We start from the raw sequence: 26,138 nt of genomic DNA on the forward strand, positions 1-26,138 counted from the left end.
CTTGTATGTGCATGTCAGAATAAAAGGTAAATATAACAATTGTAGGGAACCTTAGTTTTCGAGAGATATTGAGGCCCTGGTTCAGAGAAAAAAAAGAGTGTGAATAGTAAATATTGGCAGGTAGGGACAAATGAGGTGTTTTTGGAGTACAAGAAATGCTGGAGGACACTTTAGAAAGAAATCAGGAAGGCTAAAAGAAGGCATGAAATTTCTCTAGCACACAAGTTGATGGAGAATCCCAAGAGATTCTACAAGTATGTTAAGAGCAAAAGGTAAGTTTTCATTGAGTTAATACTTTCCAAGTTAATATGTTCTGAATTTTCTTAGTTCTTTTTAATATTTTATACTATAATTTTTCCATGAGTTTTTTTCAAAATAAATTTAATTCTGCTCTATTTTTTATTGTGTCTTGTTGGAATGCAGGTAGCCTTAAAAAAATTTTTGGAGCTCAGCCAGTAGATTGTTTTGGGAGAGTAATCTTGGTAGGTTTAGTTGTCAACTGCCTTTTGGTCGACTTTCTCTCTTTGGGTGGGGGTGGGGGGTGGATTTATTTTTTTTTTCCTGTCAGCTGTTTGATTCTCTTAGCTTCATTTGTTGCTTGGTTACTTTATCTTAAAGCTCATTGTTTGGATTTAATATATATTCCAATGGTTTTAATTCTAACCTCTCTTTTAAGTAACATTTAAAATGGACCATACTATTAATTTACTTAGTTTTAATGTGAAAGGATTAAACCATCCTGTGAAACATAATAAGATATTTAATTATATTAAGAAATTGAATGTCTCAATTTTTTTTACAAGAAACACATGTTCATAAATATAATTTACATCTCTTCAGCCGTTGGAAGGGCTTATTTTTTCATTCCTCCTTTCAGGCTAAGGCTCGAGGAGTTTCGATTCTTATAGATAATTCATACTAATGGGTGTTTTGTTATATTGTCAGGGAAATTAGATAATAAATTGATAATTTTTGCCTATTTGTATGTTCCGAATATGAATGATCCAGGTTTTTTGAACACTTTTTTTTGCTTTCACCAGATTTAAGTCTGTATTCTCTGGTTTTAGGAGGCAATGTCAACTATTGCTTAGACCCTGTTTTAGATCGCCCATCTTTTACATGATTGACTTTTAGTAGATCTGCCTCCTTTATCCAATTTTTTCTAACGAAATGTGATATTGTTGATGTTTGGCGATTTTTTCATCCAACAGATAAAGAATACACATTTTTCTCTCATATTCATCATTCTAGGATTGATTATTTTTTGTTGATAGTCAATTGGTTTGATCCTGTGAATATAAAGAAATTGCTTTTTCAGATCACGCTTCTGTGTTTTTATCTTTAAATCTTCTGGGTGTCTCCCAACTAAACAGATTCTGGCATTTTAATCCAACTTTGTTATCTGATAAGAATTTTGAAAAAAATTTTGGCGAGACAAACTACTTTTTTTTGACGAGAATATGCTAGAAGAGACTTCTAGTCTTATTTTATGGGATGCTTTTAAGACTTATATTAGAGGACAAATTATTTCTTTTACCACAAGTGTTAAGAAAAAATCTAATAAGGAGCAAATTGAATTAGCCAATCAGTTGAAACAAAAATATTGTTTGGCTCCAGATCCTAAAAAATCTAATAAGAAGCAAATTGAATTAGCCAATCAGTTGAAACAAAAATATTGTTTGGCTCCAGATCCTGTTTTATATAAAAGACGTGTTGAAATTAAAACTAAATACGATCTGCTTTTAACTTATCCAATTGAAACTCAACTTTTAAAAGATAAAAGTCAATTTTATGTTCATGGAGATAAAACGGGTAAACTATTGGCTAAACAATGAAAGCCCTTTTTAGTTAAACACCATATTAAAGAAATTTGTGAGACTAATGGTGATAAAACATCTGATCATTTAGAAATAAACAATACTTTTAGAGAATTCTGTTCTAAATTTTATAGTTCTGATCCTCCTAAAGATAATACTGTAATGAATAGTTTCTTAGATCAATTAAACATTCCTACACTTTCTGATGATAATCGAAAATTACTGGATCAACCCGTTTCTTATGAGGAAATTGTTGAGGTTGTTCATTCTTTGCACTCAGGGAAGGTTCCAGGTCCTGACAGATTTTCTGGAGAGTTTGATAAGGCTTTTTCCTCTTTGCTTATACCTCACTTACGTTCAGTTCTTTTGGACTCTTTTAAATTAGGTAGGTTGCCACAATCTTTTTATGAAGCCTCTATTTCTCTTATTCTTTAAAAGAATAAGGATCCCACTGAATGTTCTTCTTATAGACCAATTGCCTTACTTAATGTTGATACTAAAATTTTATCTAAAATTTTGGCTTGTAGGATTGAAAATATTTTGCCATCTATTGTTTCTAATGATCAGACTGGATTTATCAAAAATCGATCCTCCCACTTTAATATTCGTCGTTTATTTAAAGTTATTTTTTCTTCTTCTAAAGAGATATTGGAAGGTGTGATATCCTTAGATGCTGAGAAAGCCTTTGATCGGGTTGAATAGAATTATTTATTTTAAACTTCAGAAAAATTTAACTTTGGGCCTGATTTTATTCAATGGCTTAAATTACTTTATCTACCTCCCTCCGCTCAGGTTCTTACTAACTCTCAGAATTCTAAACCATTTAATTTTCAACATGGAACTAGACAAGGTTATCCTTAGAGTCCTTTGCTTTTTGATGTGGTCTTAACTATTGCTTTCCGGGAATCTAATGATATCACTGGTATTTTAAGGAGGGGTATTACCCAGAAAGTTTTGCTTTATGCTGATGATCTTATGCTCTACATTTCTAATAAGGAGTCTTCTTTACCTTCTGTACTTTCTTTACCCTCCTGTGTTAGTCAGTTTTAAGGATATAAACTTAACTTCCATAAGAGTTAACTTTTTCCTTTGAATAACTTGTTATTAGTTAATACTAACCTTCCGTTTAAAATTGTAAGAAATCAATTTACTTATTTGGCCATAACAATTACGAGGAATTATAAATTCTTTTCAAAAGAATTTTTTTACACTTCTGAATTATGTTGAGAAGGCACTATCAAATTGGTCACCCCTCTCTTTATTGTTGATTGGCCGAATTAATTCTATTAAAATGAATATTCTGCCTCAATTTTTATATTTATTTCAGGCCGTACCTGTTTTTATTCCTAAATCCTTTTTTCATTCTCTGGATTCTATTATATCTTGTTATATATGGGAAAAAAATTTGATTAGATAAAGTTCATCTTGAAAAAGCTAAAAAGAATGGAGGTTTAGCCTTACCTAATTTTAGGTTTTATTACTAAGCAGTCAATATACAGAATCTTACATTTTGGTTATATATTAATTGAGAGGACTGTCCAGTCTGGATTTCTTTAGAAGCTAATTCTGTTAATAAATTTTCTATCATTTCTCTTCTCAGATCCTCAATTCCTTTATTTTTAAGTAATTTAACTGATAATTTTTTAGTTAAACACACTTTGAGGATTTGGGTACAATTTAGAAAATATGTTGGTTTATTAAGTTTTTCATTTTCAAGTCCCATTTTTTTCTAACTTTTTTTTAAACCTTCTATGACTGATGTAGTTTTTAAAGAGTGGAATAGATTGGGTATTAAATGTTTTCAGGATTTGTTTGTTGGAGATAGTCTCTCTTCATTTGAACAACTGCCAGCTAAGTATAGCCTACCCAAACCCAGCTTTTTTTGATATTTACAAATTAGAGACTTTTTGCATTCTCAAGTACATACATTTCCTAAAAGTCCAGATAAGAATTTACTTGATACAGTTTTTAATTTGAAACCCTTCCATAATAGAGCTATATCTAATATTTATGGTAGGTTGTTGGGAGTGAGAAATATTCCTTTGGACAAAATTAACAATCTCTGGGAACAATTTCTGAGATACTTGGAATGAAATTTTTAAATTGGTTAATACCTCATTGTTATGTGTCCATCATTCTACAATTTAAAGTGGTTCACAGGGCTCATATGACTAAAGATAAGTTACCTCATTTTTATTCTGATATATCTCCCTATTGTGATAGAAGTAACAATGGAGAAGCTTCCCTAATTCATATATTTGGAATTTTCTGAGCCTTGAAAAATATTGGAAGTATTCCAAACTTTTTCATGCTTCTTAAAGTAAATTTTAAACCTAATCCTTTGACTGCTTTATTTGGTATTGTTGGAGGAAATGATATTATTTTGGAGACACACGATTTGCACATTTTGGCTTTTATTTCTCTTATAGCCAGGAGGGCATTGCTGCTTAAGTGGAAGGATGCCACTCCACCTACTCATACTCCTTGGTTACATGGATTATGTCTTGCTTAAATTTAGAGAAGATTCACTGTTCAATTTCTGAACCTAGACAAGATTTTTTAACATTGTGGGGACCTTTTTTGAATTATTTTCAAAATCTTTGATTTGCTATTAAGCACAGATGTTGGCTAATAATTTGTTTTACTATATGTTAAGGATTTTTTCTTTTCTTTGTTTTATACCAAACAGCTGTTTTTTCTTTCTCTCTGGTAGTGGGTTTAGATTTTTTGTATAATAAAATTATCTCTTTTCAATATTATGTTTAAATTTTAATTTTTATGGATATGGGGTAATGAGACTATATTTGTGATTCCAATATATATTGTAATCGATATATATTATATATCCTACCATACGCTGTATATTTTTTATGTAAGAAATCAATAAAATTATTGAAAAAGAAAGAAAGAGCAAAAGGATTGCTGGGGATAATGTACTCACTCAGGAGATGGATACAGATACAGAGTCTATAGAAGTGAGGCAAAGTTGCATTAACTTCATTGACCCAGTACAGATTACAGCAGAGAAGGTGTTTGCTTCCCTGAGGTAAATCAGGGTGAATAAATCCCCAGGGCCTGACAAGGTGTTCCCTTGGATCCTACGTGAGTCAACTGCAGAAATTGCTGGGGCCCTAGCAGAGTTATTTAAAACATCTTTCGAGACAGAAGAGGTACCAGACAATTGGACAAAAGTTTGTTCCACTGTTTAAAAATACTCTAAACATAAACCATCAAATTATAGGCCGGTGAGTCTGACATCTTTGTGCTAAAGTTGTTGGAAGGTATTCTAAGGGATCTGGGAATACAGGTACATAATTCAATGAAAGTGGTGTCACAGGTAGATAGGGTCATAAAGGAAGCTTTTGGTACACCGGCCTTCATAAATTAATGTATTGAGTACAAAAGATGGGATGTTATGTTGAACAGAACATAGAACATAGAAACTTACAGCTCATTACAGACCCTTTGGCCCACAATGTTTTGGCGACCATGTAACCTACTCTAGAAATTGTCTGGAATTTCCCTAGCGCATAGCCCTCTATTTTTCTAAGCTCCACGTACCTAAATAAAAGACCCTATTGTATCCGTTTCCATCACCGCCACCGTCAGTGCATGCCACGCACCCATCACTCTCTGAAAAAAATTTCCCCTGACATCCCCACGCTACTTATTTCCAAACACTTTAAAACTATGGCCCCCCGTGTTAGCTGTTTCAGTCCTGGGAAAAAGCCTTTGGCTATCCACATGATCAATGCCTCGCATCATCTTATACACCTCTATCCGGCCATCTCTCATCCTTCATCACTCCAAGGAGAAAAGGCCAAGTTCACTCAACCTATACTCATAAGGTACACCCTCCAGTCCAGGCAATATCCTTGTAAATCTCCTCTGTACTCTCTCTGTAGTATCCACATCCTTCCTGTGAGGTGACCAGAACTGAACACAGTACTCCAAGTGAGGTCTGTAACATTACCTTACGGCTCTTGAGCTCAATCCCATGGTGGATGAATGCCAACACAACATATGCCTTCTTAACAACACTGTCAACCTGCGCAGCAGCTTTGAACACCCTATCGACATGGACCCCAAGTCTCTCAGATGTATGAGACATTGCTGAGGCATAATTTGAAGTATTCTGTGCAGTTTTGGTCACCTACTTACAGGAAAGATGTAAGCTCGTTTGAAAGGGTGCAGAGAAAATTTACAAGGATGTTGCTAGGTCTGGATGACTTGAGTTATGAGGAAAGATTGATTAGTTTAGGACTGTATTCTTTAGAATTTAGAGGATTGAAAGGAGATTTGATAGGGGTATGTACAATTATAAGAGGTATGGATAGAATAAATGCAAGCAAGTTTTTTCCACTGAAGTTGGATGGGACAACAACAAGAGATCATGGTTTAAGAGTGAAAGGTGAGAAGTTTAAGGGGAACATAAGGGGAAGCTTCTTCACTCAGAGGTGCGTGAGAGTGTGGAGTGAGCTGCCAGCACAAGTGATCCCTGTGAGCTTGATTTCAAAGTTTTTGAGAAGTTTGGCTAGGTACATGGATAGTAGGGGTATGGAAGGCTATAGTCCCAGTGTAGGTAGTTGGGAATAAGCAGTTTAAATGGTTTCTGCATGGATTAGATGGGCCAAAGGGTCTGTTTCTGTGCTGTACTTCTCAATGATTCTATTCCTGAAAAAACAGTGTAGTAATGTTAAAACTGTAAGATTTACCTTGAAGTCTTGTCCGTTTTAAAGGGAGGACCTTATTACCTTTATACTCCATTTCCTCTCTATCACCAACTGCATTGGGAAGCTGGATGACCATTGGGAAGTCTGAGTGGTGCGTCAGAGTTATGGAGAAGAGTGAGAGGGAGCTTTGCATTCAGAAACAGAGAACATCGATGTAAGTGGCTTGAAATATTGGGAGAGGAGAGGACATAAATGCTGCAGGTAAAGTGATGAAAGAAAGGGGGAGGTGCTTGCAAGGTAGCTGGAGCGATTGGGAAGAGGTAAGGCAACATTGCTGAGGGCCCATGGATGGTACCGGGGACACTGGATTTCATGTGCTATGATTGCTGGGTCGATTAAGACAGCGGCTAGGTGGACAATTTCTGGTCCAGCTATAGTAGTGGAAGAGCCATACCTGTTATGTTTGGCAGCCATCCAATGTTGGAACACAGATACAATGCTAGGCATGCAGCTTTGTGAAAATACTAAATGAAATTACTCAAGCCCAACCATATACCATCCCTGTATTATCAATCATGCGTTTCATACCCTTCATTTATGTTCAATCATTAAAAGTAGCCTGATTACGTTATACATTTACTTTTCAAAATTTAAAGATTTAGAAGAACTGTAAATTTGCAGTAATTCTTAAATGGCTCCTTCATGGTGTTGTGATAGCAAAGTCGGAGAAGCAATGTGATGGTGAGGTAGTAAATTCTGCTGCATCAATATTAGAATCACAACCTTGACCTTTATAATAGGCAGCCAACCGTCAATAGATTTATTGCACAGGTTTGCATTGTTATAACACGATTTTATTTTTATAAACCTACATGAATTTATGATCCAGAACTAGCACATAATCAAACACATAAATTGAAATGAGATACCATTGATATTATTTTTCCCCAGACTCTCCTAGCGGTAGAAATTCAATCTACATTACGTTGCAGTGGACCCCTTTTATTTCATTCAACTCATAATTCTTTTCCTCGCAACTCCAGACAGCAAATGTCAGAAGACTCTCCATGATGGGCAAACCCAACCATCTCTTGCATGAAAATTTATGAATGGAGATTTTCCAACTGGACTCTTATGGAACTCAAGACCAGAGATTTTGCCTTTCCCAGCTGGGGCAACAAACATGAAATGTGTTGCTGTTATTAATTCTTAAGTCAGCACAGTGGGGATCTATCCTGAGACTATCAATTGGACCATGAATTTCCTTCCTTCCCTGGCTTCCCCTGTCTGCATGGTTGAGTATCTGAAAATTACATAAATTGAATGCAAAGTGTTGGATAACGGGACAATCTCATTTCAAAAGTAAATTATTAGATAATGTACAAATACACATAGTAAATGCTAATTAGATTTGTACATACCAGTAATATTGTCATAACTTCTGAAACTCATCTCAATATGGTCCCACTCTAACACGCTGCAGTTTCCGACGTTTGGTTGCGCGATTGCTACGTAAACATCATTCTTGAAAGAGAACGTGTTCACAGATACAGACTCATAAGGTAAACTCTGGTGCAGTACAAATTCTGCAAATAAAAACAGCATCTTTCAGAGTCAAGCATCAATGTAAAAATGGAAAATCAAATAAATGTTCAATTAACTGCTTAGCTTTTAGGCAACTAATCACAAAATTTTAGGTAAAACTAAGATTTTTTAATTGATTTCTGAGTAAGAATTGTAAATCAATGTCATAGTGATATGAAAGAGCAGGTTTGAACATTCTGTATAAAACATCAATAGTTTTACTCACCCTGATGAAGTGAAGAGCAAAAATAATATTTGCCCTTTATTTATCTAGTGGGGTACTGCAAGGCTCAGTGCTGGGACCCCAGTTGTTTACAATATATATTAATGATTTAGACGAGGGAATTAAATGCAGCATCTCCAAGTTTGCAGATGACACGAAGCTGGGCGGCGGTGTTAGCTGTGAGGAGGATGCTAAGAGGATGCAGGGTGACTTGGATAGGCTAGGTGAGTGGGCGAATTCATGGCAGATGCAATTTAATGTGGATAAATGTGAGGTTATCCACTTATTTTGCAAGAACAGGAAAACAGATTATTATCTGAATGGTGGCCGATTAGGAAAAGGGGAGATGCAACGAGACCTGGGTGTCATTGTACACCAGTCATTGAAGGTGGGCATGCAGGTACAGCAGGCGGTGAAAAAGGCAAATGGTATGTTGGCGTTCATAGCAAAAGGATTTGAGTACAGGAGCAGGGAGGTTCTACTGCAGTTGTACAAGGCCTTGGTGAGACCGCACCTAGAGTATTGTGTACCTGAGGAAAGACATTCTTGCCATAGAGGGAGTACAGAGAAGGTTCACCAGATTGATTCCTGGGATGGCAGGACTTTCATATGAAGAAAGACTGGATCGACTAGGCTTATACTCACTGGAATTCAGAAGATTGAGGGGGGGATCTTGTTGAAATGTATAAAATTCTAAAGGGATTGGACAGGCTAGATGCAGGAAGATTGTTTCCGATGTTGGGGAAGTCCAGAACGAGGGGTCACATTTTAAGGATAAAGGGGAAGCCTTTTAGGACCACTGCCATCAAACATATTGTCCCTACTTCCTTGCAATGTGATATCCAATATATATCAATGGCCCAGCTGTTCAGTAAAATAAGTGCAGAAGGTAGACAAATGGTTTGCTGGAACTGAGAGTGAGGAAAACTTTGCCATGACGACCATTCCCAGAAGGATTGCACAAACCTGTCACTTTAAACACCCATACTGCAGTCAGAACCTTTCATAAAGCGGAGAGGATATTTATTCCCCCATGTACAGCTGAAATACATGTAGACATACACCAGGTTCCCTTAGAGCATTTGTACTGTAAAGCCCCAACACTTCAGGCGTTTTCATTCTGGGAAACGGACCAACATTCTGATTCCTTGGAGAGTGGTGATATTATCCGCAGATCTGTCTCCGACTGACCATGAGGAACCTTGCTCAGAAGGTCTATGAGCATCGCAGCAGAAGTGCCGAATGGTAAGCCACCAGAATATCGATGGTGTACAGTGGCGATCTCAATCTGGCTGGAGGTTTTGTTCAGTAAAGTGGTAAACAGGTTTATTATGTTGTGAGGTACAGTGAGTAACTTGTCTTGCGTAGTGCCCATACAGATCAATTCATTACAAGGGTGCATTGTGGAAGTACCAGATAAACAATGGCAAACTATTACACTTACAGAGAAAGTGAAGTGGAAACAGTTAATAAGGAGCAACATCATAATGAGGTAAATTGTGAGATCAAGAGTCCATCTTAACACATCAAAGGTCTGTTGAATAGTCTTATAACAGTCTCGAAACGCAGAAAACCTACAGCACAATACAGCTGTACCAAACATGTCCTTACCTTAGAGCTACCTGGGCTTACCCATAGCTCTCTATTTTTCTAAGCTCCATGTATCCTTTCAGGAGTCTCTTAAAAGGCCCTATCGTTTCTGCCTCCACTGTCGCCGCTGGCAGCCCATTCCACACACTCACCACTCTCTGTGTAAAAAAACTCACCCCTGACATCATAAGAGCATAAGACTTATTGTCTTGTACAATAAGAACTTATTGACGTACACCTCTTATTGATTTGTACACCTCTATCAGGTCACCTCTCATCCTCCGTTGCTCCAAGGAGAAAAGGCCGAGTTCACTAAACCTTTTCTCATAATGCATGCTCCCCAATCCAGGCAACATCCTTATAAATCACCTCTGTACCTTTTCTATGATTTCCACGTCCTTCCTGTAGTGAGGTGACCAGAACTGAGTACAGTATTCCAAGTGGGGACTGACCAGGGTCCTATATAGCTGCAACATTACCTCTCGGCTCTTAAAGTCAATGCTCTGTATGCCTTCTTAATCAGAGTCAACCTGCTTAGCTGCTTTGAGTGTCCTATGGTCTCAGACCCCAAGATCCCTCTGATCCTCCACACTGCCAAAAGTCTTGCCATTAATGCTATATTCAACTATCATATTTGACCTATCAAAATGAACTACCTTACACTTATCTGGTTTGAACTCCATCTGCCATTTCTCAGCCCAGTTTTGCATCCTATCAATGCCCCACTGTAACCTCTGACAGCCCTCCACACCATCCACAACACCCCCAACCTTTGTGTCATCAGCAAATTTACTAACCCATCTCTCCACTTCATCATCCAGGTCATTTATAAAAATCACAAAGAGTAGGGGGTCCCAGAACAGATCCCTGAGGCACACTACTGGTCACCAACCTCCATGCAGAATATGACCCTTCTCAACCATTCTTTGCCTTCTGTGGGCAAGTCAGTTCGGGATCCAAAAAGCAATGTTCCCTTGGATCCCATGTCTCCATACTTTCTTAATAAGCCTTGCATGGGGCACATTATCAAATGCCTGCTCTACCCTCATCAATGTGTTTAGTCACATACTCAAAAAATTCAATCAGGCTCGTAAGGCATGACCTGCCTTTGAGAAAGCCATGCTGACTGTTCCAAATCATATCATGCCTCTCCAAATGTTCATAAATCCTGCCTCTCAGGATCTTCTCCATCAACTTACCAACCACTGAAGTAAGACTCACCGGTCTATAAATTCCTGGGGTACATCCCGTCCGGTCCTGGTGACTTATCCAACTTAACACTTTCCAAAGGCTTCAGCTCACTCCCTTCCTTAATATCTACATGCTCAAGCTTTTCAGTTGACTGCAAGTCATCCCTACAATCACCAAGATCCTTTTCTGTAGTGAATACTGAAGCAAAGTATTCATTTAGAATTTCTGCCATCTCTTCCGGTTCCATACACACTTTTCCACTGTCACACTTGATTGGTCCTATTCTCTCATGTCTTATCCTCTTGCTCTTCACAGAATGTCTAGGGGTTTTTCTTAATCCTGTCTGCCAAGGCTTTCTCATAGCCCCTTCTGGCTGTCCTAATTTCATTCTTAAACTCCTTCCTGCTAGCCTTATAATCTTTTATATCACTCTCATTACCTAGTTTTTTTGAACCTTTCGTAAGCTCTTCTTGACTAGATTTATTACAGCCTTTGCACACCATGGTTCCTGTACCCTACTATCCTTTCCCCATCTCACTGGAAGGTATCTATGCAGAACCCCACACAAATATCCCCTGAACATTTGCCAGATTTCTTCCATATGTTTCCCTGAGAGCATCTGTTTCCAATTTCTGCTTCCAAGTTCCTGCCTGATAGCCTCATATTTCCCCTTACTCCAATTAAATGTTTCCCGAACTTGTCTGTTCCTATCCCTCTCCAAAGCTATTGTAAAGGAGATAGAATTGTGATCACTATCTCCAAAATGCTCTCCCACTGAGAGACCAGACACCTGACCAGGTTCATTTCCCAATAACAGATCAAGTACAGCCTCTCCTCTTGTAGGTTTATCTACATATTGTGCCAAGAAACCTTCCTGAACATACCTAACAAACTCCACCCCATTTAACCCCTCACTCTAGGGAGATGCCAATCAATATTTGGGTAATTAAAACCTCCCACCACAAAACCCTGATGAAAGCTGTCCTTGAGCCTGGTAGTACATGTTTTTGGGCTTTTGTATTTTCTGCCTGATGAGAGTGAGGAAAGAAAGAATGTCTGGGTTAGGTGTGGGTCTCTGATTATGCTAATTGATTTATCAAGGCATCAAGAACTGTAGACAGAGCCCAGGAAAGGGAAGCTGATTTCTGTGATGTGCTGAGTTGTGCCCATAACTCTCTGCAGTTTAGTACAGTCATGGGCAGGGAAGTTGCCATACCAAATCACAATGCATCCAGATAGGGTGCTTTCTATCGTGCAGCAATAAAAATCGGTGACGCCCAAAGACGATAAATCAAACGTCTTTATCCTTCTGGGCAGTAGAAGCATCAATGTGGTGGGACCAGGACAGGCTTCATTCCTGGAAACTCAACCCTCTCAACCTGATCACCTTTGAAGTCAATGACCATCTCTTTCATTTTGCTGACACTGAGGGAAAGGTTTTTGACATGACATGATATCAAGGGGCTGATAATGTACAACATTGTGAAGGACTCATGAGGGGATTATGGGCAGGACAGGACAGCATTTAAAGAAAGAGCAGATAATATTTTTCTTTAAGGCACAACAACTGAACAGAAGATGTGATCCTTCTACAGCTGACAAGAGAAATTAAAGATGGTGTTAAATCAAGGGAAAAGGCTTACAAAAGCTGTCAGAAAATTGCACTAGTTCTTAGGATTCTGAACGTTTTAGAACTCAACAAACAGAACCAATAAACTGATAGACAGAACATAAAAGATAACTAGCAAGAAAAATAAAAAGCCTAAAAACTTTCACAGAATGTTCAAGGGAATGACCATTTAGAGCAAATATGAATCTATTGTTAGAACTGACAGTGGTGTTTACAAAACCAAGAGAACCAAGGAACTGAAGGAAATTAGTAATAGGGTAAAAATGTAAGTACAAGAAGTTGGTGAAGCTAAAAGCCATCAGATCTCATGATGCATCTTTCAAATTTCTGTAGACTCTGGAATGGTTCTTACAGATTGGAGGTTAGCATGCGCGGCACCGCTATTTAAGGAGGTGGGAGAAAACAGGAAGCTACTGACCTGTTAGTACACAGAAGATAGAAGAGTACATCACAGTACTGTTTGACCCATGATATTATGCTGACCTTTTAACCTACTCCAAGATAAATCTAATGCTCACCTGAAACACAGACATCCATTTTTCTTTCACCCATGCGTCTATTTAAGATTCTCTTAAATGTCCCTAATGTATCTGCAGCACACTTCACGCACCCAATACTCTCTGTGTGATATAAAAGAAACTACTTCTGACGTCTCCCTCCAGTCACCTTAAAGTAGTACTGGCTGGGGAAAAAGCAAGAATCTGTAATGAAGTACGTAGTAATAGAGCATCTTGAACAAGATAAAAGTGAGCAGTGACAGCAGTGATTTATGAAAGGGAAATGATGTTTGACTAATCTGTTCTTTGAGACTATTATCAATAGAACGGATAGGGGGAAAATCATTCAATGTGGTCAACAAACTCAGAGCATTGAATTGACTTTATTACTTACATTCTTCACATACAGGAAGAGTAAAACTCTTTACATTATGTCTCCGTCTGAATGTGCAATTTATAGTAATAAATAGTATTACAGTAAGATATAAACCAGAACAGTCAATATAGATGAGAAATACGATTATGTCAGTGTGAATCAAGTCAGTCTGCTGGTCTGGTGGAGCCTGTTGCTCCTGGCTTTTATGCTGTGGTACTGCTTCCCGGATGGTAGCAGCTGGAATAGATTGTGGTTCTCCACCCAAGCAAGGCTGCAGGCCCGGATGGTGTCAGCCCCAGGGTGCTCAAAGCCTGTGCTCCCCAGCTATGTGGAGTACTTCACCATGTCTTCAACCTGAGCCTGAGTCTCCAGAGGGTTCCTGTGCTGTGGAAGACATCCTGCCTCGTTCCTATACCGAAGATGCCGCGCCCCAGTGGCTTCAATGACAACAGACCGGTGGCATTGACCTCCCACATCATGAAGACCCTGGACAGACTTGTTCTAGAGCAGCTAGGCCACACTTAGACCCCCTCCAGTTCACCTATCAGCCCTGACTAGGAGTTGGGATGCCATCGTCTACCTGCTGAACCGTGTCTACACCCACCTGGACAAGCCGGCGAGCAATGTGAGGGTCATGTTTTTTTAACTTCTCCAATGCGTTCAACACCATCTGCCCTGCTCTGCTGGGTGAGAAGCTGATGGTGATGCAGGTGGATGCTTCCCTGGTGTCATGGATTATTGATTACCTGACTGGCAGACCACAGTACGTGCGCTTGCAACACTGTGTGTAAGACAGAGTGGTCAGCAGCACTGGGGCTCCACAGGGGACTGTCCTGTCTCCCTTTCTCTTCACCATCTACACCTCGGACTTCAACTACTGCACAGAGTCTTGCCGTCTTCAGAAGTTTTCTGATGACTCTGCCATAGTTGGTTGCATCAGCAAGGGAGATAAGGCTGAGTACAGGGCTACGGTGGGAAACTTTGTCACATGGTGCGAGCAGAATCATCTGCAGCTTAATGTGAAAAAGACTAAGGAGCTGGTGGTGGACCTTAGGAGGGCTAAGGCACCGGTGACCCCTGTTTCCATCCAAGGGGTCAGTGTGGACATGGTGGAGGATCACAAATACCTGGGATTATGAATTGACAATAAATTGGACTGGTCAAAGAACACTGAGCCTGTCTACAAGAAGGGTCAGAGCCGTCTCTATTTCCTAAGCAGACTGAGGTCCTTTAACATCTGCCGGACGATGCTGAGAAAGTTCTACAAGTCTGTGGTGGCCAGTGCTATCATGTTTGCTGTTGTGTGCTGGGGCAGCAGGCTGAAGGCAGCAGACACCAACAGGATCAACAAACTCATTCGTAAGGCCAGTGATGTTGTGGGGGTGGAACTGGACTCTCTGACGGTGGTGTCTGAAAAGAGGATGCTGTCCAAATTGCATGCCATCTTGGACAATGACTCCCATCCACTCCATAATATACTGGTTAGGCACAGGAGTACATTCAGCCAGAGACTCATTCCACTGAGATGTAACACTGAGCGTCATAGGAAGTCATTCCTGCCTGTGACCATCAAACTTTACAACTCCTCCCTTAGATTGTCAGACACCCTGAGCCATTAGGCTGGTCCTGGACTAATTTCCACTTGGCATAACTTACTTATTATTATTTAATTATTTATGGTTTTATATTGCTATATTTCTACACTATTCTTGGTTGGTGCGGCTGTAACGAAACCCAATTTCCCTCGGGATCAATAAAATATGTCTGTCTGTCTGTCTGGTTGGGGTGACTCGGGTCCCCAATGATCCTTTGGGCCTTTTTATGCACCTGTCACTGTAAGTGTCCTGAAGAGTGGGAAGTTCACATCTACAGATACACTGGGCTGTCCATACCACTCTCTGCAGAGTCCTGTGATTGAGGGAAGTACAATTCCTATACCAGGCAGTGATGCAGCCAGTCAGGATGCTCTCAATTGTGCCCCTGTAGAAAGTCCGTAGGATTTGGGGACGCATGCCAAATTTCTTCAACAGTCTGAGGTGAAAGAGGCACTGTTGTGCTTTTTTCGCCACACAGCAGGGATGTAGAGACCAAGTGAGGTTCTCAGTGATGTGGATGCTGAGGAACTTAAAGTTGTTCACCCTCTCAACCCCAGATCCATCGACATCAATAGGGGTTACCCTGTCTCCATTCTTCCTATAACCCACAACAGCTCCTTTGTTTTTGCGACATTGAGGGAGAGGTTGTTTTCTTGACAACACTGTGTCAGGGTGATGATTTCTTCTCTGTAGACTGCCTCATTATTATTTGAGATTAGGCCAATCAGTGTAGTATCATCTGCAAATTTGATTAGCAGATTGGAGCTGTGGGTGGCAACACAGTCATAGCTGTACAAAGAGTAAAGGAGGGGGCTTAGTACACAGCCCTGAGGGGCATCTGTGTTGAGGGGCAGAGGTGAGGGAACCCACTTTTACCACCTGCCAGCAATCTGACAGGAAGTGCAGAATCCAACTACACAAGGCAGGGTGAAGGCCAAGGTCTCTGAGCTTCTTGTCGAGCCTGGAGGGAATTCTGGTGTTGAATGCTGAACTGTAGTCCAAGAACAGCATTCTCACATGATTATCCCTCTTCTCCAGGCGTGTAAGGTTGACGTGTAAAGCTGTGGGTATTGGTTTATCTGTCGATCTGTTGGGTCGGTAGGTGAATTATAGGGAATCCAGTGTGGGTGCTATCATGATGCAGATGTAGTCCTTGACCAGCATCTTAAGGCATTTGCTTATTATTGAGGTGAGTGTGACAGGATGCCAGTCATTCAGACATGTTACCTTGGTCTTTTTAGGTACAGGAGCAATGGTGGATGTTTGAAGCAGGAGGGCACTCTACACTGGGATTGGGAGTGATTTAAAATGTCTATAAATACACCTGCCAGTTGTGCTGTGCACATCCTCAGTACCTGCCCTGGGATTCTGTTTGGTTCCACTGTCTTGCGACCATCCACTCATTGGAAACACCTGTGTCCTTCAGCCTCAGAGATGGTCAAGGTGCAGGTCGCTTTGGCAGCTTTCCTCCGAGGCTCAGTGTTGGGGATATTGAACCGAGTATAAAAATGATTTAGCTCATCTGGGAGAGAGGCAGCGATGTTAGCAGCACCATTGTGCTTAGCTTTGAAGTCTGCGATGGTGTGCAGACCTTGCCATAAGCTGCGTGTGTTGTTGGTGGAGAGTTGTGTCTAGATCTTGTCCCTGCATTAGCATTATGTTACCTCGATGACTTTGCATAGATCGTAGCCATATTTCTTGAGTTCCTGTCAGTTACGGGCGACAAAAGTTCTGTCTTGTGCAGTAAGTGCAGTGTGCATAGAACTGCTGATTCAAGGTTTCTGGTTTGGGTAAACCCTGACTGATTTTAGGGGTCCATTTGTAGAACCAGAAATATTGTACTGGCATGGATTGAGAACTGGTTAATGGGGGACGCTGAGAGATGGTCAGTGGATAATTATGGATAGAACTGCAATTTTTATGGTCTACATGTTACACATTATTTATATTGTTTTTAAATAGAGATAAAGTCATTTGCTAAGACCTGTTACTGATATAACTGAAACTACAATCACATTCTCATTACTTGCAGACAATATTGGAGATAACATACCTGTTGACAGGCAGTCAAACTCAGAGTTTGTCAGGTCAGTTAGCTTCTTTCCCTCATGATTTCGAGGGCCAGCGCAGAAAATGTCATTCACAGTGGCATTGATGATCTTCAACCAAGAGGTCATCCATTTTGTTTTACAGTCACATTGAAACTCATTTCCACGCAAATCCCTGGTGAGGTAAACAAAATACTGAGTAAACACCTGTAATGGGAAGTTTCTTAATTTAATTTTACGTGTGAAGTAAGAGAGATAGGGACAACGTGGACCAACTTCTGATGATGTCCAAAAATGACTCTTGATTCCTTTCTATAAATACTGCCCAACCTGCGGAGTCCCTCCAGCAACTTGTTTGTGTTACTATGGACCAAGCTCTGAATGTGTGCAGGCACATAAAGTATCAAACTGAAGTATTTGAAATTCTCATCCCTTTCAGTGACAAAGATATCATATGACCTATATTTTCCTACGTGTAACTTGTGCTATTCTCAGTAAAGTCTATCTATTGTCACATTTGTACTTCTTGCACATAGTTCAGAACAATCAGATATGATCAATAAATACTGGCCTTATTGGTGATCTCTCTGTGAATCGATAAAATCATTTGCAAGTATAACATAGTCTGCACTCAGCAATGTAAATTAGTTAAGTGACCAAGAAATTTATCATTGCTTGAAGGTGTTTTCATTGAAATTTTCATGAGATTATTTACTGCTCAAAAGGTGCACCATTGAGCAATTATTTATTTAAAATTAGATGTGGGTACGGCTGGCTTTGACACAATTTAATTCCTATTCCTTTAGTTCCAAAGGAGGTAACAGCAAGTCACAGTCTTGAATTCCTGCAGAGGTTGCGTTATTTCACTAATGAGTCACCTCAAAGTTTGTGCCTTGCTGTCTCTGTGGGCGTACATTGATATCACGTTTCTGTACCGTCATAATGTGAACTTTACAAACACAAAGCACTTGAAGCTGACACCCAAGTTGGTCACTCAGTTTCAGTTATTTTAAACATAACATTTATAGCTGCAATCAGGGCAAGTAAATTTCAGGATTGACAAGTGACAATGTCAACAAGTTTGAATGTACCAATATCAGTATTACTTTAAAATACACAAAATGATTAAATGATTAGCATTTTAAACAGGTTCATTTTCAGCAGGTGTGTAAGAGTACAATGTGGCAGCATTGAATAGCAGTAAATATTTCTGCAATGTTCACGTTCATTTTGAGAAGACTCCAATATGATGCAATGCCGATGCTTTAATGAGGCATTGATCAGACCACACTTGGAGTATTGTGAGGAGTTTTGGGTCCATATCTATGAAAAGATGTGTTGGCATTGGCGAGGGTCTGGAGGAGGTTCACAAGAATGAAGGATTAACCCACAAGGGGCATTTGATGGCTCTGGGCCTGTACTCACTGGAGTTTAGAAGAATGGGGGGAATCTCGATGAAACCTATTATATGTTGAAAGGCCTAGATAGAGTGGATGTGGAAAAGATGTTTCCTTTAGTCACCAATCTTTTTAAACCCAAGATCCCCTACCTTGGCCTTAGTAAAAGGCAAGATCGACCCCCGATCAATTTAGTTACACGCATGTGCACCAGTGCAGAAAAGACTGGAAGTAAAACCCTGCAACCCGGAGGTAGAAATAATGTATAAACACCAGGGGTACCCACCCTTTTTTGCACCGCGGACTGGTTTAATATTGACAATATTCTTGCGGACCGGCTGACGGGGTGGGGGGGGGGTGTTAAACACGACTGGAATACAGCAATACTCGAAGCAGATTCCTTATGTCCAGTCTATTCCCCAATTTAATTTTCACGGCTCTCGGCACTTAGCATCTGTCCCACGCTGCTCATGTTTTTTCTGCTGAGAAAACTCAACGGGTTTGTCTTTAAGTGCAGGGTGCTTGGACTCAGGATACCGAAGCAGTTTTGAGGGCTTCATTGCCTCATTAGACAACCTGCCATCCCAAACTCCAGCCTCTGCCCGCCCGCCGCCAAATGCTCTGGCCAGGTGCGGCTGGTCGTGGGTGAGGTGAGAGGACAAGGTCAGGGCCAGAGATCCCCATGCTGGGGCCGTGGCGGTCGCAGTCCGGAGAGAGTGAGCGACCAAGTGGGGAGTGCGACAGGGCGCATGCCCGCCCCCTCCCCCGTAGGATCTACTGGCCGACAAAAAGTTTGTTTCAGTAGATCGCAGCGCGGTAACTGCTCTGATACTTATGAAACCCTGAGCCTGAATTAGATCGTCAGCAAATATTTTAGCACCGGATTTCCCACGAACATTCGGTGTGGTAAACAGGTTTAGAGATGGCACTTGTCTGTCTGTGCTTCCGGCCAGTAGTGTCGGCACTTCCCGCTGGCCACCCCAGGCCAAGCAGTGGTCCCTGCCACGAAGGTGTCATGGCGTTTAGGCAACTGATGACCTCGTGTGGGTTTGAGTTCAACAGTAGCGTGACAGGGGATGAGGAAAGGTGCCTCTGACTCTCATTGTTTCCTGGCGGCCCGGGTGGTTGGAGACCGCTGAAGTACACTGTGTAGTGCGGGGGAGCTACGCGCATGCGCACTGGGCAAAAAGAACAGAACTAAAACCCCACAACCAGGAAACAATCTCTCAACAGTATTTGTGTATTTATTTTTCTTTTTTTTTGAAATCTACTGGGAAAGTCTCAAAGATCGACTAGTCGATCACGATCGACAGGTTGGCAACCACTACTTTAGTGGGAGAGTCTAGGACCAGAGGCCACAGAATATAAGGACATCTCTTTAGAACAGAGATGAAGTGAAATTTCTTTAGATAAATCTGTTGAATTCATTGCCTCAAAAGGCTGTATGAAAGTCACTGGGTATATTTAAAGCAGAGGTGATAGGTTCTTGATTAGTAAGGATGTCAAAGGCTATGGGGAGAAGGCAGGAGGATGGATTTGAGAGAAATAATAAATTAGCTATGAAGGACTCCACTGCTCATTATTATCATCATGTAGCAGAATCACACCAGCAAGCATAGTGATACCACAACCTTGGGATAGGTTCTATACAATATGTTCAAAGAAATCAGCAAAATATACCTTCTGGCTAATTCCCCCATTAACCTAATCACAACTGTCATCAAAGTGCAGAAGGTGTCATTGACAGTGCTATCAAAGCCTGTTATATACAATGATTATACAGTATCACTTTTTCATTTGCATAATGAAGCTGTCCTCATTGGCAGGAAAACCTGGACAATGTACAGCCCTGGGCAATAGATGTTGCCCTTGCCAGCTATTCATCCCATAAAATGAATAAAAAAGTGGATGTCTGTCAAAAGTATAATGAAATAACGGGACTTCCATTGAATTTAAAAGTTGTATTAGTCTTCCTTATATGAGCGATTTGATAAAACTTCTGTTAGTTTTCTCATTTTTTTCCTTTGAATTTCTTCCATTTTCTGATTCCTAGAAATTACAACTAAAATAATTGGAACATATCTGAGATATTAACCTGGTAGTAAAACATTCTCTTTGTACAACACCCAAATATACAGACTTCTGTAGCAATTCTGGTTAAAGGTTAAATGCAGTATTTTTTCCAGACTGGAAGCTCCCAGGATATAACCCAAGTCAACTGCAGTGTAGATTGGAGGACATATAAAGAATTTTCTGGCCATTAATTTTAATCATTGCTAGATCAGGGTCATTACAAATTAATGCACAGTGGCCTTTGGGATCATTTTCTGCACATAGCCACCCAAACTTTACATGCTCTTCTACTTTGTTTAGTCATGACTTTCAAATGAAAACTATACTTGAATATTCTAAAAGTAAAGTGGCATTGAGACCTCTGAAATTATTTGAATATTAAGGTAAGGAAACACACATGGAGTAAATGTAAACAATCTCTTGCTGCAAACCATTATGCACAAGACCATAACATATCGGAGCAGAATTAGTTCCTATGTTCTTAGGTATCAAAATCCCGAAGGCAGCACCTTCCAGACCCAAGGCCACGACCATCTAGACGGACGAGAACAGCAGATACCTGGGAACACCAACACTTGGAAATCCCCCTCCAAGTCACTCAATTCCTGACTTGGAAGCATATTGCCATTCCTTCATTATTGCTGGGTTAAAATCAAGGAATTCCCTCCCTAACAGCACTAGGGGTGTACCTGCACCTCAGGGACTGCAGTGGTTCAAGAAGGCAGCTCATCACCACCTTCTCAAAGGCAACTATGGATGGGCAATAAACACTGACTTAGCTGGCGGTGCCCACGTCCCTTAAGTAAGTAAATAAATAAAATCAGTCCATTCGTCCCATTGAATCTGTTTTGAACATGGCTGATCTATTACGTCTCTCAACCCTATTCTCCTGCCTTCTCCCTGTAATTTTTGACATCCTTACTAATAAATTAAGAGTATGTTATTTTGTTTTGATAAATACCCTTGAAGCAGATTTGTGATCACAGTGGATTTGGTGTACCTGTTAAATATACTGACATTTGGAAAACAATCACTCCAGCATGATCTTGAAGGGAAAGTTGGTAAGATTTTCAACTCTAGAAATCTTCCTCAAGTGGCGTGACCTGAGCACAGGCCAAAACGAAAAACAAAATCTGTCAACAAACTAAACCATGCTCACCTGACTTAAATGCAATAGATGTTTCCAAGTGCTTCAGTCATTTAAAAACAAAACAACCAAAAACTGCTAAAATAAATTTGAACTTAAACATTTTATATTAAAACATTCAAGAACTTTAAAGCACACGTTAAAAATTCAACTAATTAATATTCATTTGAATCTCTTCAAAAGCGGAAGAGGGTGGCTAAAGTCAATGTAGGTCCCTTGGAAGACGAGAAGGGGAAATTGATATTGGGTGATAAGGAAATGGCTGAGGCATTGAACAACTATTTTGTGTCTTCACAGTGGAGGACACGTCTAATATGCCAAAGAAGGATGTTATGGATGAAAAGATAGGTGAGGACCTCGATAAAATTGCAGTCACTGAAGAGATAGTTATGAGCAAACTAGAGGGCCTGAAGATGGATACATCCCCTGGTCCTGATGGGATGCATCCCAGGGTGCTGAAGGAATTGGCAGAGGTTATAGTGGATGCATTCATAATCATTTATCAAAACTCTCTAGACTCTGGGCAGGTCCCAGTGGATTGGAAGACAGCAAATGTCACTCCACTTTTCAAAAAAGGATGTAGGCAACAGATGGGTCAGTTAGCTTAACATCTGTGTCGGGAAAATGCTTGAAGCTGTCGTTAAGGAAGAAATAGTGAAACATTTAGAAAGGAGTGGTTCCATTAGACAGACACAGCATGGATTCAGAAAGGGCAGGTCCTGTTTGACAAACTTACTGGAGTTCTTTGAGGACATAATGAGTGCAGTGGATAGAGGGGAATAGGTGGATATCATATACTTGAATTTCCAGAAGGCATTCGATAAGATGCCATTCAAGAAACTTATAAATAAGATACGGATGCATGAAGTTGGAGGAAGTGTGGTATAAATGTGTGTTTCTCTGGTTGACAGTCAGTGGTGAGTGGGGTGCTGCAGGGGTTGGTGCTGGGTACCATTTACATTGATGATTTGGAAGAGGGGACTGAGTGTAGCTTAGCAAAATTTGGTGATGACGCTAAACTGAGTGGAAAAGCAAATTGTACAGAGGATGTGGAGAGTCTGCAGAGGGATACAGATAGATTAAGTGAGTGGGCCAAGGTCTGGCAGATGGACTATTGTACAACTTTGGTAAATGCGAGATTATCCACTTTGGAAGGAATAATAGAAGAGCACATTATTATTTAAATGGTGAAAGATTGCAACATACTGTTCTGCAGAGGGACTTGGGAGTGCTTGTTCATGAATCACAAAAAGTTGGCTTGCAGGTACAACAGGTTATTAAGAAGGCAAATGGAATGTTGGCCTTCATTCCTAGAGGAATTGAATTCAAGAGCAGGGATGTCATGCTGCAACTATACAGGGTACTGGTGAGGCTGCAATTAGAGTACTGTGTGCAGTTCTGGTCTCCATACTTGAGGAAGGATATACTGGCTTTGGAGGCAGTGCAGAGGAGGATCACCAGGTTGATTCTAGCCATTAAGGGGTTAACCTATGAGGAGAGATCGAGTCACCTGGGACTATACTCTCTGGAGTTCAGAAGAATGAGAGGGGATCTTATAGAAACATACAAAATTTTGAAAGGGACAGATAAGATAGAAGTAGGAAAGTTGTTTCCATTGGTAGGTTAGAACTAGGAGATTTTGCCTCAAGATTCAGGGGAGAAGATTTAGGACAGAGATGAGGAGAAACTGTTTTTCCCAGAGAGTGGTGAATCTGTGGAATTCTCTGTCCAGGGAAGCAGTTGAGGCTTCTTCACTAAATATATTTAAGATGCAGTTAGATAGATTTTTACATAGTAAGGGAATTAAGGGTTAATGGTAAAAGACAGGTAGATGGAGCTGAGTTTATGGACAGACCAGCCATGATCTTATTGAATGGTGGGCAGGCTTGATGGGCCGGATGGCCTACTCCTGCTTCTATTTCTTATGTTCTTATCTCTTGCGATATTGTCCTCTATTCAAATCAGTATGAGCACACTCTGTGCTTCTTCTAATTTGGCACATGGTTGTAACCCTTATCTATATCAGGGCTTTTACTTTTCTTCTGATGAGCTCAAAGAATTGAAGATTTGTGATTTTCATGGGAATTTCAAGGCTTTTGCAAATTACAGCCCTGCTGAAAGATTTGTCATCAATATCCCGCAAAACTTATGCCATTATTTGTTAATGGAAAATTATCTCTTTTTTAAATTGAATCACATAGAGCCTATATCGCACAGAAAGAAATTGTAAATGGCCTATGTTAACACTCCATATTTTTGTAATTAATTGGTTTTGTGTAAATCTTAGAAGTGGAAGAACCAGCGGAAACCTTGTACTAGGCTTGTTAATTGTTCTGATTGAGTATTTACTTGCTGTACAAATCACATAGGAAATTTTACAAAACATTCATAGATCATGCTGTCATCTCGTCATAACCGCATAATTTATGACTGAAGAGCTCCCAATGCATGTCTTTTCTAAAGAAAAATTAAAGTAAATTTACTTGGCATCAATATGGAACATTGCTTATTTAAAGTAATTGCATATCATTGCACACACACAAAAAAATTGAACAAGACAGACTAGATTAAGTAGGCACTTGCTCAATAATGCCAGTGTTATGTCAGACCCACTTGCTGGCAAATCATGGCTTCCCTTTTTAAAGCTTGCTGAGTTTTCTGAACTATGGTAAATATACTTCTGTTTTTGTTGTTCAGACAAGCCTGAGCTTTTAATATGGTAGTACACGTGACAAAGTCCATAGTCTGTGTATACCATAAGAAATAGGAATAGAATTAGGCCACTCAGCCTATCTAGTCTGCTGTCCCATTCCATCATGGCTTATTTATTATTCTTCTCAACCCCACTCTCCTGCTTTCACCCTGTAACCTCTGACACCCTTATAAATTAAGAACCTATCAACTTCTGTTTCAAATATACTCAAAAACTTGGCCCCCACAGCCATCTGTGGCAATGGAGGTAGGACCAGGGTAGAGAAGAAGGCGTGTAGCTTTATGGCTGGATCGAGTTAAAATAAAAATCTGAACAGAAAATCTGCTCTCTGGTATGGCGGAAATGATCATTTCTGGCAGGCAGTTCCATAGGAAATCTGAGCACTGTGGTCCTCATAGGTTAGATCAGCCTATGTGTTGCACTTAGCTGGAAATCAGATGCCACCACTCTGCTGCTAGACTCAGCACTGCATGCAGGGACACAGCACAAGTGCACTGATGTGCTGAGACTGGATGCACCTCGCACCCACTTTACACCAAGGGTGGTAAATGTAAGAAGCATGATAACATCAATTTGAATGAAACATAATCAGCTCATCGACATTAATTGGGAAAGAGCGTCCAAGGCAGTGCTTTGTTTTACTTTGCATTATTTTACCTTACTGTGAGTTTTTAAAAATTTATTTTGGGATGCCCTGGTAAACATATCGGTTAGCACAATGCTATCACAGCACAGGGCGTCGGAGTTCAGAGTTCAATTCCGGCACCAACCGTTTGTACGTTCTCCCCGGGATGTCGTGTGTTTCCTTCTTGTGCTCCTGTTTCCTCCCACAATCCAAAGACATACTGGTTAGTAGGTTAATTGGTTGTTATAAATTGTCTTGTGATTAGTCTAGGGTTAAAAAGGTGAGTTGCTGGGCAGTATGGCTCATTGGACTGGATAGGCCTGTTCTGCACTGTATCTCCAAATAAATACATCTCTGGTAGATTGAGCTAATTATTTTAGCATGCACTTTAAGAAATGCAGATGCTCTCTGATAATCTGAAATTCAGTTGTTTATCTTTAAATACATTTTAAAAATAAATTTCTTTATTTTTTTCTAAACTTTATTGGAAATGTTTTTAAATGTCTGAGACATGTAAAATAGTTCAAAAGCCTTTGAGAGAAGATAACTGTTCAAAGACTATCAAGATATTCCATGGTCAGTCTGCCAGGATCCACATACTGACTGTTGTGCATTTAATATATCAGTAATATTTGAGTAATATCATCAATATATGGCTGGATTAAGCATTCTTTGTTGTTTAAATAATTTGTTATGTTTAAATATATGAAGTATGTGAATGATAATCATAATCAAGCCACCAAGTCATAAGTAGGTGCCTCACTTCAAGTAAAAACAAAGTTAGACTTGCATTCCTGGCCATCACGTTTTCCTTTCAATTAGTTTTACATGTTGGAGTTACAAAACATAACAGTTGGGGCAAGGAAATTTGAACTGTACCTGAGATGACTACCTATCCGTTGAGGCACAGTGAGACATTTGAGTTTTAAAAAAACATAGTGAGAAATAGTCCAGCACAG

General features: G+C 39.9%; 1 protein-coding gene across 1 annotated transcript in view; it reads right to left on the reverse strand.

Moving 5' to 3' along the window:
- Positions 1-26,138, reverse strand: part of lgi2a (leucine-rich repeat LGI family, member 2a) — a 67,161-nt gene that overhangs the window by 12,458 nt on the left and 28,565 nt on the right. Inside the window, exons 6-7 of the mRNA XM_059988527.1 lie at positions 17,230-17,399; positions 7,912-8,076 (exon numbers count right to left, since the gene is read on the reverse strand). Coding sequence (XP_059844510.1) covers positions 7,912-8,076; positions 17,230-17,399 — 335 coding nt within the window. The remainder of the gene's footprint in view (positions 1-7,911; positions 8,077-17,229; positions 17,400-26,138) is intronic.

The sequence above is a fragment of the Hypanus sabinus genome, chromosome 14 (assembly GCF_030144855.1).
Source record: "Hypanus sabinus isolate sHypSab1 chromosome 14, sHypSab1.hap1, whole genome shotgun sequence".
Taxonomy (NCBI): domain Eukaryota; kingdom Metazoa; phylum Chordata; class Chondrichthyes; order Myliobatiformes; family Dasyatidae; genus Hypanus; species Hypanus sabinus.